We start from the raw sequence: 21,826 nt of genomic DNA, 5'->3' as shown, positions 1-21,826 counted from the left end.
CTACTCAATCTACTCTACCGATTTGGCTGAAATTTTTTAACAGCATGTAAAAAATAATTATCTAAAGCGTTACATAACCGTTTTTTTATATCTGATTTTTTTCCGTTTTTTTTTGACCTTTTCACAGCGATTTTTCATGAAAAATAACTCAAGTTTTTACAGAAATGGCCGCCATTTTGGCATTTTTTCGAATTTTCAAAAACGGCTATATAACGCTTTAGGTATTGTTCTATAGTTCGAAAATATTCATTGGAATTAGTTCTGCGACACCCCGTTGCTTCAGAACCGATATAAGCAGTAGGGTACCGATTTTCAGACAGCATCCACGCATCCAGCTGTCAATAGCGTAATAATCATTATTCGTGCACTCAAAAACATTCATCTTCAAATATTCCTTAAACAATAACCAAAATACCCGAACACTTCACTTTATTCCTAATATCCGATAAAAAATCACGAAAATCATTATTTTTCGACTTTCCAGACTGGAGCTCCCCCTTAAGATAAAAATATCTTAAGATAAAAATAAAAATAACGCTATGTGCACAGCTATACAGTATATATTCTGACAAGCTTATAAAAAACCTAGTAAGGAAGTACATGACCTCCTGCTTATATCTGATTTCCCTATTCCTCATACGATTGAACACCTGAACAAGTGATAATACGTAGAGCTTAGCTCGGGCGAGTAAGACGAATGCTCTAATACGTCAAACCCTAATTTCTGCACCTTCGCTACTGTCTCCCGTGTTCTACGCGGAGGCGCAGAGGAGTAAAATTTTGAAGGAGTTAGTGGTTTTACTAATTTTACCCCAAAAATGCATAATAAACACGATCTATCTGCTCTACATTTTGTTCTTCGACACTCTACTTCTTCCTTCTTATCTTTCTTAATTTCTCTACAATATCATTTTAAACAATGCAACAAAGGTATGGATTTCCTGGCAGCTGAGACATTGGATCTGCCTAACTTTTTGGCCACTATACTAAGCGGATCCGGAAATCGGTGCCGATCGACTGTCTGTCTTCGTTTAGCCGCACCCTATTTTTCCTCAATATTTTTAAAAATAAGTCAATTCTTTGTATAGTTTTGCTCATAAAAGACGATTATTGTTTATTTTCATCGAATTAATTCTAAAAAAAATATAAATTCACTTTTTGTTTTCTAAGTAATTCAAATATGTGGAATCAGAGTGGACTTTCGTTTAACTGCATCCTAAAATTTCAATAAAAGAAAATTTGTGCGGCAAATTTCGAGTCCAATCGGTAGCTAATATTTAGTATGTCCACCTCCATTTCGGATCACTTCGAAAACTCGATTTTGCATCGAGTCAGACAGCTTTTAAAGTGTTGCCATATTGATTATAGCCTGACATTATAGCCAACATTCCTGAATTACTGCCTTGAGACTGGAAATGTTGTCAAATTGTCATCCGTTTGCATAGACCATCTCGGCCAAGATTCTCCATAGGTTCTCTATGGGATTGCAATCAACTGCCAGCAGGTCATTCAAGAAGCGGAATGTCCTCGGCAAACCGTGCCTTCGATTGCTTGAAAAGGTGGATCTATGCATAATCCTGCTGAAAAAACATCCTCGGTAGCGTTATTCTCAATATGGCCAATCAAAACGTCCTCCAGTAATTGAAGATACTTTTCGGAGTTCATTCGGGTGAAAATGAAACAAATGGGAAGCTTGCTGTGATAGGAAACGGCTCCCCACACTGTCAAACTTCCGCCCCCAAAGTTTCGCTTCGATCTCACGACATGCCGTTGACTTAAATTGTACCAATAGCAACTGTAACAGTCCGGACCATCCAAATTGAATGTTTTTCGCCGGAAAATACAACATTTCTCCATTCTAGTTTCCATTCCATGTATTGCCGGGCGGAAATGAGATGGTTCTGCTTATGGGTGGCGGTCAGTTTCGGCTTCCCTTGAGGTTTCTTCCACATGATGTTTGGTGACTAATTCAAGAGATGCGCGTAATATGCCTCTTCGTTACTGGAACAACCGATTCTGCCTTAATGTATGAGCAGGACATCGTTTCCTGGTTGCTTCGTGTCTTATTCGACCTTTAAGACGCAAAGTAACTTTGGTGTTCCAGTTGTTGGTCGTTATATCCCATATTTGTGGCACTTTTAAAGAAATTCCGTACCACAACTTTTGTTCACTGAATATCTTTATTATTTTCCGTCCCTCTTCCGTCGATAGAATACCTTTCGCTATTCCTTTAAATTCTACGTAAATCACTAATCTGACCAACTTCTTACGTTGCACATCTAATATTTATCTTGTAAATTAAACATTCCCGAGTATTTTTTTCAAAAAACGCAGATAAAGGCTTGGTGATTATGCGAAAACTCGATTTTTATGTCGTGCGGCTATACGTATGTCTCGGGGAAAAACGGCGTTTGAATGTTTATAACCACCGATGCCGCCTTGTGTGTATGTGTGTGTGTGTGTGTGTGATTGTGACACACGTCCTTTCAATAAAAGTGACTTAAATATACTATCACTACAGCAAATAAGTATCCCGATAAAAAGAACATTCATAGTTGTTTTGTAAGTGTTTCAAGTTTTTTTTTTCAAGTGCGGCTAAACGAATGTCTATCACTGCGTTGCTTTCTGTACTCACGGCCTTTCATATGTACTTTTTGCTCTTCGCCGAACTGCAGAACTCAACATTAATGAGCATTGACAGCATAGATAGAGTGCTCCCGTGACCTGTAGAACGGCAGAACAAACTTTTATTTGAAATTTTTAATGTAAAAGCTAGTTTATTTAACCTGAAAATACATTACCCATTTATTCACAGAAAATAGAACACGAAGCTCAATGTCACCTATATCGAATCGCGTGGCAACAGTGTCACATTTGCCCAACTCGATTGGACTTGACTCGGACGGATTACAGAATGCAAAAAAATCGTTCAGATGATTCCAATTCGATTGGATTTAAGAATATGGGATCTAAACGGATCTGGAATTCCCGAGGAAATTACACTATCAATTTCCTCATGGTGTCTTTTGTCGACTAACCAAACTAAAAATGTAAGTATGAGGTAATCCTCGCTTTTGCCATTCAAAAAAATACTTTTAGCAAAACATGTGAGATAAAATACGTGTAATATTGTAATGAAGATCATTTTCTGTTTGAATTGACAATGAATGTTTGTCATGACAATTAATTCGTTTTGGCCTGGCAATAGAAAAGGCTGTGTCGGTTCGTCTAGGAGCGATATTAAAGCCCCTAGACGAACTATTCTATTGCCCAAACCAAAATATTTAATATTATTGCGCAATAATATTGAACGTCTATGAGTCGCTTAAAAATTTAGATATTTACTGTGCAATGTTGAAACATGTCAAACAATCTATGGAGAATATTTTGCACAACCTTCAAAGTAATCTTCATACGATTCAAACAACTACACAAATTCAACTATTGCACAATGAGACAACCTACATTAGTATTGTACTTATATTTTCACAATAATATTGAGCCGTGTATGGGCCGCTTAATAAGTGCCGAAACCGATTGATGCAAAAACATCATAAATCAATCAAGGTATGACTAAGTAATAATTGTAAGCACAACAGGAAGCTTGTATCTTCGATTTCGACCAATCAGAAGTAGACATTTCTATTTGGATAACGGTTGAGATTTTTCAAATGTTCGATAGTTGGTCTCATTTTTCAGAATTTCGGTTCAAAGGAACGTGTTCCGATTATGTCATTTTTTCCCTGGTGTGGTCAATCAACTCGTAAAGCCTCGTGTCGGACCCTAGGGACTGACGTTGGGCTTGTCGTTGAAAAAATATTGATCACTGGGACTGACAGTTCACCAAATAAGGAAATATAGAAAACAATGTTTTGTTTTTCCGGATGTTTTACGATAGGTGACTTTCTGGTGGAATTTCTGACTGTTTCTCTTCATTCAATGAATATCTTTGAGAGCGAGGACCGACAATGATATTGTGAAAATGCTCTTGAGGCGGACTGAATGGGAACCGTAGCAAGAACAATTCGGGTCTCAATGTGTTAATTCACTTCTTTGCACCTGATAGTTTAACATCCCACAGCTATCGTAAAACGCATCGCGGCGTCCCCCGGTGAAACGCAACACAAACCCAAACAACTTTAACAATTCTCACGTTCCATTCGATACGCGAGCAAAGAATCTGACTTACACGCGTGTGTTGCACGACGAAACAAAAATAAGCCCACACAACAGCAGCATAGAGAGCGAGTGAGGTGTGTGAATTGTGTGCACAATTTTCGAAACTTTGAATGAGAAGAGAGAGATAGTGAATCCATGAAAGAGAAACGTTGAGCAATAGTTCTCCGTAGCCGCCCGTATGATGGTGAGAAATGAAACTGGCAATAATAATTAGTCAAGTAGAATCAGTTGTTGAGTATGGTCGGACTCTGATTTGCTCTCGTGAAGTCGTCGCCTCGTGTGTGCCTTCGGTTAATTTTTCATATTATTATTTTCTGTTGTCTTTGGGGGGAAAAAGGCAGACAGTCGTGTGGAAAGAGTAACGCGAAATACAAACCGATCGGAAAGTGTAGGCAGCGGGTGTGTGTTCGTGTGTGCAGGAGTAGTACGGTGTGCGGGGTGGATCCAACTTCTCTCCATCACTTGTTTCTTGTTTTTTTATATTTTACTTTCAATGGTTCTTTTCGCTGCTCCATCAGTTTCGGTTGTTTTTCTTTTTGTGCTCGACGGCTAAACTCTCTGGCCGCCACCAAGCAGCTACTAGGTTCGTGTGTGAAGTGTTGTGAGAGGGTTCCTCAAATGTGTGCGATCGTGACACGAAGGTCCAACCGTTGATTTTGGACAGTTTCGGATTGCTACTTTTCCCTTTGTGATCATCGCGCTTTCTTTCGGGCGGATGCGTATCTCACTTTGCACTTGTGTGATTCGCGCAAGCAGCGAGCAAAGATGAAAAACGGAGTGTAAATGTTAATCCAAAACAGAAAACATTAGGCTGCAAGACGGAGAAGTGGTAATTAAGAAAAAAAATGTAATGTGGTGCCACTTGGAGTACAAGAAAAAAAAGTTGTTCGATCGTGTTGTTCAAAAAAGTTAGAGAAGAAAAGAAGGAAATTCGCCATAATTAAGAGTTAAGCAGTATCAAGTGGTAAACAAAACAAAGAGAAAAAGAAAAAGAGCAGGACAATATCCTTCGCTCGATGAATAATTTCGCTTCTGCTAACGTAATGGAATGAAAAGCGCTGCCACGGGTGCACGTAGTGAAAAGTCGGAGTGAGGCAGTGAAAATTGCGTGTTTCGTTTGGTTCGGTCATATTTGGAAAAATACTAATTGTTGATCGATTCGTGTGCGCTTCAAGTTTAAGCGCCTTCGGAAACTAAGTGCCTTCTACATACATACACATACACACACGTTATAGGTGCGAGTACAAATTAAAAAATTAAATTGCAAGTTAAGCTGTGCGGTCGCTAAAGTCGCCGATAAGTAGAAGCGGAAGAAGAATATATACACATACGCGAGACGGCTAGAGTTGATGAAAAAGGGAGAATAAAGCAAGCGAAGATAAGTGAAAGATAAAGGAAGCAATATTAAGAAAAGCTAATTTTATCGCTTAAGTAGAGTTTCAAAGACGGAGAAGCGAATTCACATACAAGTACGCGCGAGAATATCGAGACGTAGGAAAAAAAACAACAACAACAAAAACAAGGCAACAAGTATAACGCGCATACATATTCTCTCCCACTCGCGTGCGCTGCTCTCTTAACACGTAGAAAACTGCACGGCTCTGAGATACAAGATGGCGTTTAACAGCAATAACACCAGCAGCAATAGCAACACCGCCAGCAACACAAACACCTCGGAGGAAAACGGTGGGGCGAATAAAAAGAAAAACCTGATAATTCTGGTGGATAAAGACTCGAACGATAAGTTGAACGAGCTGTTCGATAAAACACTCAGCAATAAATTACCGTTGCAAATTCCCTACCGCATGCGAAAGTTGCCAGACTCGTTCTTCAAGCCACCGTCCTCCGGGTCCAAGTCCCCCTCGGTTTCACATTCGCGCGACAATTCGGCCGATTCGGCGTTTGGCTCGGGCACCACAATACTGGGTGGACCCACGAGCAGCCCGAACGGACTCCCGATCCATCACGGTCGTGCCCACAGCAGTCCGGCGTCGCTGGGTAAAATCCCGGCCGGTCTGGTCGCCAGTCTCACGGCCGCTAGCGGCGGAGTCCAGCAGAACACTAGTAATAGCAACGGAAATAGTAGTAAGACACAGCAAGCCAGCGGCGGTGGAACCGATGGCAGCAGCTTGGGGGGCGCATCGGCGGTAAATCAAGCACAGCAACAGGCCGCCCAGCAGGGCCTGCAAAAGCACATCATCCAGCATCTACATAGCCGGGGACGCTCGTACGATGTGTCCAATCTGCATGCCAATTTTGGCGATCTGCCACCCGGCTGGGAGCAGGCAAAGACACAAGATGGACGCATCTATTACATAAAGTGAGTATCGATATTGTGTGTATCTCCAGAAGATTTCAATTATGAGTTACCAAATGGAAATAACAGTGCAATAAACTAGCGAACTTTCATTATCTTTAAATTCGAAGGTTGAAATATTATCAACCATATACATTAGCACGGATAGTATGTGTTCCTACAAAGTTCATTCATTAAAACGACAGGTCTTAAAATGTGTTACGAGCAGGGTCTAACATTTTCGGAGATGATACATGAAAATCGACTCTCCTCTGAGTTGCTTCGCTTCGAGGAGGACTACTTCGGCATTCGCCTTCAACATGACCAGTTCATCAGTCATCTTCGTTCTAAACGCTCATCAATTCAATTCTAGCAAATGGTTATTATAATTGACGTGACGAATGAATACTAATATGACTCTTCATTTAACCTGACATGTACCTCGTTGCCTGCGCACTCGATCTTATTTTAACGTCCATATAAAGTTAAACTTGCTTTCTGATGCAAAAAAGTAGTTACACCATTAATGAACGGCTCCATTGTTTACCCACCGAAACATCGATACATGCATACATAATACATGTGTGAGAGAAACGAATTCAGTCCATTTGACGGTGAAGAATGAAATGAGCACAGAGTGTCGTAGAGGAGAGCGCAACGAAAACGCACGAATGACAGTTAATTCATGTTGACAGATAAACTGCTGGAAGAAGCAAAAACTCATTTTCAATTGAATGCGAAGGCCGATGGCTTCATAGTCCCATGGCTATCCTCAGTTGAATATGACTTAGCCGAGTCCTGGTTACCAGTGATAAATACAAAATTTGAATTATGTTTCCATTGGATCTATCCGGATCCAACCAACCTGCGCTAATTTGGTCATTTTTGAGGCTCAAATTGTTTTTAAAACGTGTTATTATTGAATAAGTCGATGCATTAACACTCAGTTCTCTATAGGTTACGATTAACGACCGATTCCAGTGAGAACCATCTTGTTACGGACTAATTTTCAACGGTTTACACCACGACAAATATATTTTGTCACAAATCAAACTTTCAATATTTTGAGGAAGAAGCAAGATGAGAAATTTAGTTTTCAGTATTTTATTGAGTAATATACGTTCATTCTTTATTTAGTTACTTAGGAACTAAATAACCTCATACTGACCGCACAAGTCTAAGTCGTCTGACAAAGTCATCACCCGTTGCGCGCTCATGGCCAATCGGCTTATCATCCTATATTTTGGAGATAAATTCCTTAAATTGAAATAAGTTCCTAATTTTATAGCCATTAATCTTTGAAAGCATGTACGGACAAAATAATCCAGTGGGTTAAGGTCGGGAGAAAATGAAAGCCATTCATCCTTGGTAATAAAATCAGTCAAATTTTTCTGATGTATCTGCATCTTTGCTGTATGGGAAGGAGCATGATCTTGTTGAAAACAACAATGTTCATCTCCGAATACCATTCTTGAGCAAGGAAATAATTTTAGCTCCAAAACTGTGTCGAGCTAATTAGCTGCATTGGTTTTCAATTTTTTATCAATGTGAATAAGAAGAACTTTACCTCTTTTACATATTGCTCCCCAAACCATGTACTCCATGCACGATCATTGAAAGACTGCTCCAAAACAAATAATTTTTCATCCAAAAAAAATACTTCATCATCTGCGCGCCAAACGAGCAACTCTCGCGATCTTTGATACCATTTGTTTTGCAGCTTTCGAAACATCATGAACCAAACGTTTTGAGTCGCATATCTGGCCGCAGGAGTAATCGGAGGGAATGTCTGGTTCCTAGCCAACTTCCGAGCAGATCCCGTACATTCTTTTTTAACTTCGGAGCTCTTACAGTTCTTTTCCTTCCTGATCATGGTCCATCCTCGTTACTTTCACTATGTACATTTAGAATGTGCAGCGATAACAATTCCTTTGTGCCCGTTCGTCTTCGCAAACAGAATGTAAACAAAATGCACTTGGGCGCAACAATGTCATTTTGTACTATGATGATATCCCTTTCATTTGATAAACCGATGGCAGCATTCGTATCATATTAAGAGGTTATTGGCAATCCTACAAAATTGTGACCGATTTTATTGGTGTATATTCGCCTGTGATCTCAGCATTTGTCAGTTGCGAAAAAGATAGCCGAGGCAGATGTTAATTTTGATCTTTTAGAGAAAGAACCTTGGTGAGCATACTTACCACAGTGTGCATTGATGAAAAAAGGAGCAAAACGCGACATATGGCCAGTTTGTATATTGTTCTCGCGAGGACAAAGAGCAAATCATGAATACACCATTTTCAGCTGGTCCTACAAAACCAGGCAAATCATGCCACTAAAAATTCCAACTAAAAAGTGAATTCTAGAACTTCGATGAATTTTCAAATAATGTTCGAAGTAATTAGCAAGTGCGTTGAATAAAACAACTCCGTAGATCAACCTCAACAATACGATCGCGTCTCGGGTACCACCCAGTATATTTTTTAATACTAAATTAGATTAATACTATAGTAACAGCTGTCCAGCAACGAATAAGATCAATCGGGTTTAGTACGTTGACGAACAAAGTTCTTTAAGATCCAAAGGTTGAGGCTGCGTTAATAAGTTTTAAAAATATATCCCATTAGGGGAAGAAGTGATAAAATGAAATTCTAAGGAATGTGCCCTTTTACTGCGTCCACATGCCGCTACAATCTCCGTTTGTCGAAGAATATTCTAGCCTAACTAAGTGTTGTTCAATATATCTATTTTATTTATATTATTTACATTTACATCTATCAACAGGTCCAATTACAACCCAAATGATACAAAAATTATCTTTATCTACCTTACACTATCGGTTACGGAGAAGGCGGCTTTTTATTGATTCTCTCGTCAAGTTGAAGTCAATGAGTATGATTTGGCCATTGAATACTCTAGCCATGCTTGCAACGGGCTCATGGTAAGCATAGTTAGTGCGCGATGTTGGAAGACGGAGAAAATCGTGATTGCGCCGATTTCTCCTTCTGGTATTAAAATTTATTTGTCGTAGTAATTCTGGGCAATCGATATTCCCTTGTATGAGATCGAAAACAAACAGAGCTTTCGCTGTATTGCGTCGCTCACAGAGCAGATTTAATCCCAAAAGCTTGCAGCGATCTTCGTAGCTGGGAGGTTCTGAGAATCATTCCAGGGTAGTCGACGTAGAGCGAAGCGTACAAATTTACGTTGGACGGACTCAATTTTTTGGATGCTGTTGTCGTAATAAGGAGCCCATCGAACGATTTTTATTATAAAAATAAAAATAATACATTTTACATTGAAAGAAAAAATGCTTTCAAATCGAACATATTTTTAATGCACGGTTCAAATGATTACATGGTGGTGATAATAAAGGTCCCGCATCATTCCCCTACATGGGCTTGAGTTGATCGATTATTTAATTGATAATTTATTTGAAAAGCATAACCAGTGTGGCAAAAAAACGAACTGATTTAATCTACAGTTATAAAATTTCATCTTTGTGATAGCGGACATTACCTCAGATTCATATATGCTAAAGTTTCTCTGGAACGATTGTATGAAGTAACAGTTCGGCTGAAAAGTTTATAAGGTAACACAGTAAAACTATTCTTTTTGCTAAATTCAATTTTATTATTCTATATAATTGTCTTCGAAGGCGATTACAGTGATGTTGCAACTTTTCGATATTTTTTTCGATATTTATTCGAGAATTCTCTTCAGGTCTACGAACAGAAAATAATTGCTGGGGGCCAGATCTGGAGAATACGGCGGAAGTGGAAGCGATTCGAAGTCCAATTCATGCAATTTTGCCATCGTTTTCATTGATTTGTGACTTTTAACTTTTTTTCACAATAACAAACTGCTTCACTCTCAATGATGTAACTCATAAACCAATCGACCGACTGCCGTCAAATTTTGACACGTATCCATTGAAAAATGATGTTGTTTGATAATCAAGTCGATTTTTGCAAGAGGCGCCATCTAGACGTCAAACTTATGAGCCTTTCAGCCGATTTCAATAATTCAAAGCAATTTTTAAACTAAAATTTTAGTCAATAAGTAACAAATATCACTTCATTCTGCCTACAAAGTCGGCGTTGCTCCCAAAATGTAACGCTCTCATTTTTGAAACTTCGAATTTACACCTCAGTATAGATGCAAAAATGATGTGATGCAAAAATACAGAATCATTGACCGCTAGACGGCATTCAAATCGACGCGGTGTCTCCAGCGAACAAAATTGCACCACTGTGTGCGATATCTATCTTATCATTCTTTCATTATCATATCATGCTTCCTTCGCATCGAGGGAAACTGCTGTGTGTGACATGAGCACTAAGAAACGACGAAGCAGTCTTCAAGCCAGTGGCGTCTCGTCCGCCTGTTCCAAACTGTTCATAGGATAGGTAGACAAGCTCAGAAAAAAAAAAAATCAAAAAACATTGTAGCATGAATGAGCGATTATAGAAGGTCATTTATTTGTAATTTCCATATTATCCCTTTTTTCTGTTTGGGTGACTCTTCTTCACCGCGAAGAATGTAATATGATGGCTATATTTTGACTACACCACACAACCCGCACGCAACACTACACAATACGATGAAATAAGCAGTAATGACTATCGGGCTCAAACCTTTCATCTGAACCCACCGTACTTCAAACACTTTTCTGCATCTTCAAGCGCGACAAGACGAACGCAGTCAGCTGTGTATGAAGCGATCACTACTACTAATGCGCCGTCTTGCTTAAAAATGAAATTTGAGGATCAAAGTTCTCTGCGAACGAAACCGATGGAAATCATAGAAAACACACACACATACACACACCATTGTTGATTGAATAGATAGCTCACTTGGTCACTTGAATGATAATGATGGTTTGAATTAAAGAGGTTTCAAGATTTCTCTGCTCATTGCCTCTAGCCTTGAAAATGACCAATTTCAAAGTCTGAACTGAGCTTCCGATCTTCAGATATAGATAATGTATAAATATGTGGTATCTAAATGGTATACAAATAATGTGCTTTGTTGACACATTAGATGCTTGTTATTGACAGCACGGATAGGTAAGCACACTAACGGACATAATAAATGTATAGGAAAACATGAATGCTTCTAATTTTCTGTAGTTTTAACCATTTACGAATTAGGGAATAGTCATGTGGAGCATACCAAACAAATCTTAGAGATTTTATTATTCAATTGGTATGCAGATCATCGAAATATGGTTACAGCAAGAATAGTTATCAACGTTATAACTATTTACAGTTGAATTTCACTCGTTGGGCTATCTTTAGTTGGGCTTCAATTTAGATGGGCTTCAATTTAGTTGGGCTTCGATTTAGTTGGGCTCCCGTTCGTTGGGCTATAGCCCAACTAAATCGAAGACAAACGTCAATTCTGACAACGTAAAATTTTTTGGAGGGGCTCGTGGATGGTGTTTTCAGGTTTAAAATAAATTTTAAATGAATCATTGAAATAAATAAAATCGAATATTATTCAACAAAAACAATATTTATTTTAAACGTTTCAGACAAAATTAAACAAACCACGTAAACTCATTTTCAACAAAATGGTAGAGTTCTTCAACATGCTCGTTTTAGCCATTCAACTTCAGTGATTTTCGAACGTAGCGCGTTCAAACGGCATACTTCTGCAACATCATGCTTCATATAGCGAACTAGGCAATCAATTGACTTGATTGCATCGCTAAAATCAGGATCTCCGGTACTAGTAATGGAAGTATCAAACGAATTACTTCCATCTTCTGTGTCTACCAACCATTCTTCTTGTATTTCAGGTTGATCTTTCTTGAGAACTGATGACAAAATCTCGTCATCAGAGAACACTTCACTGGTTACCCAATCTGGATTATGATCAGCATCATACACCTGATCTTTGATCCACAGATCAATATCTTGCTCAGATGTTTTTGTTCCTGCCAAACTGTCAATCCTGGACACAAGCGCTTTGAAGTCATCATCGGCCGCTTTCGAGTCTACATTAACAGCATCCTCCGGCAAACCATCGATCAATTTCTTCCACGAATTACGTATAGTTTTGTCAGATATCTCCTCCCAAGAGGTTGCCAACCACGAAATACACTGTTGAAGATTAATCTTCTTCAATCGTTCTTCGAAACTAAAGAGGAAAGTACATAAATAAAACCTCAATTAGAATTTGAATTTAAATTTTGAAAAAGCACAGACGAAAAACTATCGTGCGCATAGTTTTGTGTTTATATTTGGAATTAATTACAAAAATTTAATGTTTAATATTTGGAAATTTACCTTAAGTGTTCGTTTTCCAGAATTAATGCGAGCATCAGTTTTCTTTTATACTTTCACTTGATTGCATTGATGACCTCTTGGTCCATCGGCTGGCATTTAGCAGTTACATTTGGTGGGAGGTAGATCACTTGAATCAGTCCATCGTCACTCTGTAGAGATTCGTCAACGTCATAATGACTGGTGCAATTATCAAGAACCAGCAATGCCTTTGGCTCCAATCCTCTCTCGGCCGAAAATTTTCGAACAGCGGGGACAAACTCTTCGTGGAACCATTGACGGAACAACAGTCTGGTCATCCAAGCCTTTTTGGAATGATTATATGAAACGGGAAGTTCTTCGATGTTGATTACTCGTGGTTTTGCAGCAGTGCAAATGATGTTGGAGCAAGGCATAAACGTATACCTTGTCTTGTTTTGCTTCCGTCCGCTTGCCACGGTCTCATCACAGGTAACGACAGAGCGTGTGGCTAGGAGCTTGATGAACAAGGCAGATTCATCTGCATTAAAGACTTGGGATAGTGATAGCTGCATTTCCTGAATCTTCTTCTGTAGAACCTTCTTGAAATTTAGGTACGCTTCAACGTTTACCGATGCCTTTTCTCCTGTTACGGCTTTCACGCGCAATCCAAACCGCTGCTTAAAACGATGCATCCAGCCATCCGAAGCAGAAAAACCGTGCACCGCATAGAGCCCCCGGTCCTGGAACATCTTAAACAGCAGCTCCGCCTTTGCTTTAAGAATATCCACTGTCAACAAAATGTTGGACTGCCGCTGCTGTAAAATCCAGATGTAAAGAGCTTCTTCCAGCAAAGGGAACGTCTGCTCTTTCAATGTTTTTCGATTATTTACACCATATTCCTTGAACTTGTCCACCGCCTCACGAATTGCTTCTTTCTTTTGGATTATTCTCGTGACCGTAGAAGATCCTACGCCGTACTTCTTCCCAAGAAAGTCATGCGTACCACCTCCTGCTTCAAAATCTTCAATTATGCGAACCTTCTCCACCAGCGTCAGGAAATTGCTCCTCCGTTTCCGGTTAACGTTCGTACTGGATCCTTGCAAACCATCCATTTTGAGCCTGGCGATCGTATATTAAATCTACGCTAATTTTAATATCAAACTTCATTAAGAACTTATCAATTAATCCAACCTAGAACGAAACTCAACCACGAATGAAATAAACATCAGTGGTGTGAAAACTTTTCTACGTTTCCCATAACAACAAACAATCGGTGTGACCCTCGATCGATTTTCGACTTTGACAGTTCAGCCCAACGAGTGAAAGGCTTTCACAAATTGGGCTAAGAGCTTAGTGCAACGAGTGAAATTCGACTGTAATCAAAACGAGCCCTGTTTTTCTGTTTTATTTATTTATTTACTACATCCATATGTTATTACAATGTTTTCTTATATACTAATTGTTATTTCCACGGCACATGATTTTAATTTGCTCTCTATTCATTTTAATGTCAATTTTGTCGCAATGACGATTGTGGATAAGCATCATGCGAGCAATGCGTTGCTTGCATAATTTGTTCTAGATGCTTTTATGTGTGGTGTATAATGTTTTTATTGTATATGGGTCCTGGAAGTTATGTGCAAAGCGTTTTATGAAGCTTAACACTCTATTTGCTTTGTTTATTACTGAGTTGTAGTGTTCAATAAATGAGAGTCTAGAGTCATGAATGACGCCTAAATCTCTGACTGTTCTGCATTTTTTACAGTTTCGTTTTCTAGGGATATTACAACATTTGGTGTTTGTTGTTTTCTGCTGAATGTTATTGAATTACATTTTTTTTGCATTAAGTTGCAAGAGGCTTTTTTTACACCACGTGTAGAATACATTTATTTCATTCTGGAATGGTTCAAAGTCGCTGTCATTTCCAATTTCCGCGAAAAGCTTCATGTTGTCAGCATATTTGAGTACATTTATACGCTTAATAATAGAGGAAATGTCATTAATGTACAACATGAAAAGAAGAGGGCCTAGATGGAATCCTTGCGACACTCCCGAGGTGACTTTAATGGGGTTTGAAACTAAACAACCAGGAAACGAACTATTTGTTCGCGTTCTATTAAATATGAGTTAAGCCATTTCAAAAGACTGTGTGCTATTCCAATTTTTTCCAGTTTGAAGATTAATAATGGGATGTCGATTCGGTCAAATGCTTTACTAAAGTCCGTATAGAGGGCTTCTACGTGTTTGCCATTGTCCATTGCATCTAGTAAAAAGGTGACGAATTCTAATAGGTTGGTTGATGTAGAGCGGCATTTGAAAAAACGTGTTGTCTACGTGTAATTTGACTTTTTACTTGTTGAAAGATTTTCAATTAATAATTGATTCAAATAATTTAGGAATGCAAGAGATAATAGCAATGCCACGGTAATTACGGATGTCAGACTTTGAGATGTTGGTGAAGATACCATCACCAAGATACCAAAAACTTTTTATTACAACTGATATTTTTGTAGCCGATGGAATGACAATTTTTTCATTTGAATTAGAAGCACACTATCATACGAGAATATTTTGAGATGGTGGAGTCTTGGAATTGACCCATCTGGTCATGGGAACCATTCAAAATTTCATGAAATGGACAAGGTCCTTAGGACATGTCCATTTTCGTAAATTTCTTGAAATTTCAAATGGTTCCTATGACCAGATGGGATGGTAGGTCTTTTTCGAATATTTCAGGTATGCAAAGTTGTAGAAATACCCATGTCTTTACACCCACAACGTTTCACTACTATCTGAGATGGTGCTGCCAACTCCTAAGACGAGTTGGTATGAAGTTCGTCCATTGTTGATTGAATAGATAGCTCACTTGGTCACTTGAATGATGATGATGGTTTGAATTAAAGAGGTTTCAAGATTTCTCCGCTTATTGCCTCTAGCCTTCAAAATGACCAACAAAATCTGAACTAAACTTCCGATCTTCAGAATGGCCAGTGGTATATAGATAATGTATAGATATGTGGTATCTAAATGGTATATAAATAATGTGCTTTGTTGATACATTAGTTGCTTGTTATTGACAGCACGGATAGGTAAGCACACTAACGGACAGAATACATGTATAGGAAAACATGAATGCATATCAAATAAATCTTAGAGAATTTATTATTCAATTGGTATGCAGATCATCGAAATATGGTTACAGCAAAAATAGTTATCAACGTTAGAAACGAGTCCTGTTTTTCTGATTTGACACCATTACTGAAAGACGCAATCCTACTTCAAAAAGGTTGATGGATCTGGGACTAGAGGCAGGTTCTCGTCGAATCACTGGGGAGAATAGAATGAAACCATTCAATATCTTTTTCAAGATCATTCCTAGATCCCTCCATTGATTCTACCAACTGGTAAATGCCTATTATCGCCAAATCGAGAATAATTCATAATAGATGCGTACATTGCGAGCTAACGCCGAATTGTAGGCAAAAAGATTGCTCGTTACGTTGTTGTGGAAAATGAGTGGCAAGTAAAATCGAAATAATATACACATTTGAATCGTCAATTTGTTAACTTTTTTACTATATTCACTGTTCATGTCTTAAGCAAAAAAAAAGCTGGATAAATTTCCTGTCTAATGGTATACAACACAACATATGTCGCAATACCGATTTTGAGTAATATGTGTTTGAAAACTCTTAATGAATCGTTACATTTTTCGTATAGTTACTCCCTATACAGAAATCAAAGTCCTATGTCAAAATAGGTAATGATTCCTTAGGTTCAGGCGGTTGTTACACACACAAAATGGATTAAAATAAAGTAACACCAGGTAGACCAATCAGAGAAGCTCAGAGGGCGGCAGGTTGAGTATAGCTGCATTTAAAGGTTTTAAAAATCTATCCCATTATTTGTTGGTTGTTAACGATCACATGCTGATTGAATTTTGCTCTGAAACAAAATTACTCGTTTTTTTTAAAATAAAAGGACAGGTTACTGACGCCAAATGAAATACAGACCATTTGACTCTTTAATGATACCAGCAAACCCGAGACTTGTTAATAGAAAACATTTCAACGAATTCTATCCAAATTTCAGCTAAATCACTAAATTGTTTCTTTGGCTCGATTCGCAATGCAACGCCGGGAAATCAAGCGACGATGCAAGTTACCGAAATCCAGCCGTTTTATTCCCCGCGCTGAAAGGATTCGCGTCGGCTATGGCGCGTTCCACAAGCGTGTCGGCAGTCTTTTTTTTTGCAATTACTCTGCCTCGGAACGATTTCTGAGAACTGTACCGCCTTCTCTCCGCTGAAGGAAAATCCATTTCCAAACAAGACCGAAACTGTCGTTTAAGGGTAGCCCCGGTTAATACATCAAAATTGATGTATTGCAGAACTCATAGATAATTTCGTACGTTATTGGTTGAAATAACCTCAGAAATATGGTTAGAAATTTCGTCACAAATACAAAAAGAACAGCAAAACTCTTGAGTTGTTTGAGCGTCAATTTGAAATGACAACTACCATTCAGGTATGCTGCCAGCCAGCCACAGTTTCTCACAGTTCGGTTCCTTCAGACTTTTGCCCGTTCCGCGCAGACCTCATAGGGGTAGTGGGGGCAAATTGGTCACCTGCTTGTTTGGCAATATAACTATTGACTATAAAGGGTGTGTCACATCAAATTGCATCACGGAAAAAACGCTGTAGAAATTTATTTTTTAGGAATTATATCTTCAGCTTTCGCTTATAATCAGATAAGAGTGTATAGATCACGTTAGCCATGCTTCACTGTCAATTTTTCGTAAATTTGGAAAAATGTCGTCGAACGAAAAAGAGCGTTGTGAATTAATCCTGCGCACTCATTTCGAGAATCCGGAGTTGTCACATCGGGACATCGGTAAGATGCTGGGAATCGTCCAATCCACGGTCAGCAGAGTACTAAAACGATACTTCGAGAACCTAACCATCGACCGGAAGGTGAAGAACGGCAAAAATGGATGCTCCGTCAGTGAAAAAGATCACAAGCGCGTAGTTAAGCAGACGTGATCCGAGAAGTTCGGTCCGGGATGTCGCCAATAAGCTGAATTTGTCAAGTTCATTCGTCCAGCGGACCAAGCAGCAGGAGGGCCTGCGTACATACAAGGTTCAGAAGGCTCCTAACCGCGACGAAAGGCAAAACATGGTGGGGAAGACGCGAGCCCGGAAGCTGTACACCGAAATGCTGACGAAGCCGCATTGCCTGGTAATGGACGACGAAACCTACGTCAAAGCGGACTTTCGTCAGCTGCTGGGCCTGTTGTTCTTCTCCGCAGAGGACAAATTCAGCGTTCCGGAGGAGATTCGCAAGCAGAAACTATCCAAGTTAGCCAAAAAGTACATGGTGTGGCAAGCGATCTGCTCTTGCGGAAAGAGGAGCGCCCCCTTCGTGATGACCGACACGGTAAACGGGCAGGTTTACCTTAAGGAGTGCCTACAGAAGCGCTTACTACCACTATTGAAGCACCACTAGGGCCCGACCATCTTCTGGCCGGATCTCGCTTCGTGCCACTATTCAAAGGACGTGTTGGAGTGGTACGAAGCCAACGGGGTCACCTTCGTGCCAAAGGAAATGAACCCGCCCAACGCGCCAGAGCTTCGCCCAATAGAGAAATATTGGGCGATTATGAAGCAGGCCCTCCGGAAGATCCCAAAAGTTGTCAAATCGGACTGTCTAAAATTTTCAAAAGGATCGGTCTACTGAGCGAATTTCTACAGCGTTTTTTCCGTGATGCTATTTGATGTGACACACCCTTTAGATGCCGTATTGATAGTCACCTTATGTTTGAAGAACTTAATGACTTTTGAGTCACCCTGTACTTCAGTAGAGCTGTCGCATGTCAAAATACAAATAAAAACAAAAAAAGCTCTCGATAGCCATTCGGCCGTAGGTCTGTGCGCATGGTATCTAAGGAATTTCTCGTGAAATTTAGTTTATTCAATCTGATATATTGGACAAATCATTAATTTGGACAACTGTTCACATATTCTTGGAGAGGTGAACAGATATTTTGTTTAATCTAAGCGATTAATTAGCATAGAAATCATTTTGATGTTTGGGGGCAAAGTGGTCATAGGGGAATAACAACTTACAATGTTCTGTTTACTAAAGCTGATATACCTCATCATATTCTGCTCTTGAAGAAGACCTTTTGTGGCTTTGACCTCGGAAAAATATGCCACTCAAACTAAACCAAGCCTCATTATGCGGAAATTTATGTGTTTCTTACTACGTTTTTGTATGCAAGAGAAAATTTTAATTGAGACTCTAGTTGAATAGGCCAAACTTATTTCATACATGTACCCAGCGTTGCCAATGTTCCAGTTTAAACTGGATTCTTCCAGTTTTTTTTCTTCAATCCAGTCAAACAGTTAAATCCTGAAATCTTCCAGTTTTTTCAAATATTGTCCAGTTTTATCCAGTTTTTTTATGGTTGCTTCATTTTACCAAGTTTTTGTAAAATAAATTCACGATACATAAAAATTATCCCTCCCTCACCCTTGCTATTTCTTAACCGATTCTGTTTTTTGATATTTTTAGTTCGATTAATCCAATGCGTATTTATTTACCTTGGATCGATCTTTCATGTCTTACACACTCTCAGTGTTATTTTTCTCCTGCTTATACAGGGTTTTCCAAATTTAAATTCCGAAAGTAAATTGAAATAAAACACACTTAGAATTCGAATTTCGATGAAATTTTTATTTCAAATTAAAGTTTGGTTTATGCCATTATGTGTGAAATACAACATCATTCAAATGTCCACCTAGGGCTTCTTCGCACACCTTGATCCGGAACAGGTAATTTTCGATGACTTTTCGGCACATATGGGGCGGTATCTCGGTCATAACTTCACGAATGTTGTCTTTCAAATGTTCAAGAGTTTGCGGAGAGTTGGCATAGACACGGTCTTTTGCGAAACCTCACAAAAAAAAGTCTAGTGGGTTCAAATCGCATGATCTGGACGGCCAATTGGCATCACCAAAACGCGAAATTATTCGTCCCTCAAATTTCGTTCGCAATATGGCCATGTTCGGTCGTGTTGTGTGGCACGTGGCGCCGTCCTGCTGAAACCACATGTCATCTGTATCCATATCTTAAATTTGTGGCAAAAAAAAAATCGTTTAACATGCGGCCATAGCGCTCACCATTCACAGTTACCGTCTCGCCGTCCTCATTTTCAAAAAAAAAGGCCCGATGACTCCACCAGACCATAATGCGCACCAAACAGTGACTTGGCGGATGCAATGGCCTCTCAACAATCACGTGTAGATTTTCTGAGCCCCATATACGGAAATTTTGGGTGTTCGAAATGTGCCTCATCGCTGAAGAAAATTTTATGCGAAAATTCAGCATTTTGCTGCTGTTGTTCGTTGACCCAATCGACGTATGCCAGACGCATTCCATGGTCACCACGCTCTAATTTTTGTACCAGTTGGACTTTATATGGATGTAGGTGCAAGTCCAAATGCAAAATTAGTCACAATTATGTGTTTGACAATCCCAATTGCTGAGCACGCCGTGGAATCGAAACATTCGGGTCATCCTCCACACTGGCAGCAACAGCAGCAATATTTTCGGCCGAACGCACATTACGATGATGCACAGGTTTCACAATATCCGCTACGGATCCAGTTTCTTCGAATTTACGCACTACATTAGCGATTGTGTGCTCTGTAGGCCGTCCATGACGACCAAAATCCGTCCGTAATGCTCGAAAAACATTTGCCGGTTTTTTCATCATTTTTATAGTATAATTTAACAAAATTAACACGTTGTGCGATGCTAAAACGATCCATATTGTAATATGGCAGACATTCAACTAACGATATGACGCTTTGGTTGACAGCTATGTCAAATGGTTGTCAGCGCAGGGCTGTATACTTTCGGATGCCCGAAATGGAAAACCCTGTACTACGGTTAGCGCGCAGTGTGTGTGGTGTCTACCCAAGCAACAACGTGTAGTTCATAGAGCCCACATGATATGCTGGCTTTCAGTTTACATAAACATCAGCTTTTATAGGTCCTTCAAATCATTCTAATGTTCAGAAAATCAATCAGGGTGTTCCATTTGTGTTTGTGTTCCATTTACTTTAATTGATATGAATATGAAAACCGAGTAATCATCCTTCCATTTACATCCGTTTACATAGGTACCATTCGACGAAATGGAAATCCAACAATCTTCGAACAACATGCGGGAAAGATTATTAAAGACTAAGATGGTAAAAAAACACAAACGCAAAAAAACAAATGTCTAAACTCGAGAAGGGAAAGAACAGAAGATTAGCTAAGTTTTTAAGCAGTGATCTATAACCAGAAACCGTGTACGTCAATTAATCATATTGTCGAGCAAAAAAGTAGGAGATTTTTCAAGTTTTATCCAAATAAAACCGTATTTTCTAGAGATTCTAGAAGAAAAGATCCTCAAACATTGTTTCACAGTAATGTTCGAGTGGAGGGAAACGTAAATTTGGTCAAAAAACGCTTAAATCTATCCCATTTAGCTTGATATGGGCGGGTGACCACTTTGCCCCCACTAGGTGTCCACTTTACCTCTAAGTAAAAAAAAAGTTTGATTTTTCACCTTTTTTTTCTAATGATGAGAAGTGTACTATTTTTAATTTTTATAGTAAAAGCCGTTTGCTATCTTGAAGAACAATGAGTTGAACTTTAATATTCTTCGAGGAACGGGAATTGAATCGGTATGTGGGCGCTGGAAATGGGCATATTCCTTAGGGGGTGACCACTATGCCCCCACTTCCCCTACATTATTTACGCAACTGCTGCTGTTGCCGCTCGGTGGTTAGAGCAAACCAGTGCAGCAGCGGCAAGCGTGTTGATCTGAAAGGCTTCGCCAGTCGATTTCGATGCACGTGCAAACAGCGGTGACTACCAGAGCCAGACAGACAGACATTCAAACGTTCACAACCAACAAAAGTACACCATCACCCCCCGGTGGCAACGATGGTGTGGTGAAGGTTCTGGCAGGCCAGAGGAGAGTATCGAGCTAGTGGGTACCATGCTTGCTTGCATGGCTTCTTTCTGCCGCCTGTCGGTAGGTT

At 39.4% G+C, this 21,826-nt stretch overlaps 2 protein-coding genes across 3 annotated transcripts in view; one reads left to right on the top strand and one right to left on the bottom strand.

Annotated features, from left to right (window-relative positions):
• Nucleotides 1-4,381: 4,381 nt before the first annotated feature.
• LOC129764873 (transcriptional coactivator yorkie) overlaps nt 4,382-21,826 on the top strand; it is a 149,720-nt gene continuing 132,275 nt past the window's right edge. For both annotated transcript variants that reach the window (XM_055764426.1, XM_055764425.1), the window contains exon 1: nt 4,382-6,499. In XM_055764426.1, the coding sequence (XP_055620401.1) occupies nt 5,793-6,499 (707 nt within the window). In that variant the 5' untranslated portion in view covers nt 4,382-5,792. The remainder of the gene's footprint in view (nt 6,500-21,826) is intronic.
• On the bottom strand, nt 12,877-13,843 carry LOC129764874 (tigger transposable element-derived protein 1-like). The gene is made up of 2 exons (XM_055764427.1): nt 13,174-13,843; nt 12,877-13,073 (listed from the first exon to the last, which is right to left on the bottom strand). Exons 1-2 carry the CDS (start codon nt 13,839-13,841, stop codon nt 13,064-13,066), a joined length of 678 nt encoding a protein of 225 aa, XP_055620402.1. The 5' UTR covers nt 13,842-13,843; the 3' UTR covers nt 12,877-13,063.

Source organism: Toxorhynchites rutilus, chromosome 2 (genome assembly GCF_029784135.1).
Source record: "Toxorhynchites rutilus septentrionalis strain SRP chromosome 2, ASM2978413v1, whole genome shotgun sequence".
Classification (NCBI taxonomy): Eukaryota; Metazoa; Arthropoda; class Insecta; order Diptera; family Culicidae; genus Toxorhynchites; species Toxorhynchites rutilus.
The sequence above is the reverse complement of the archived record's forward strand: the minus strand, read 5'-3'. Positions and strand labels throughout refer to the sequence as shown.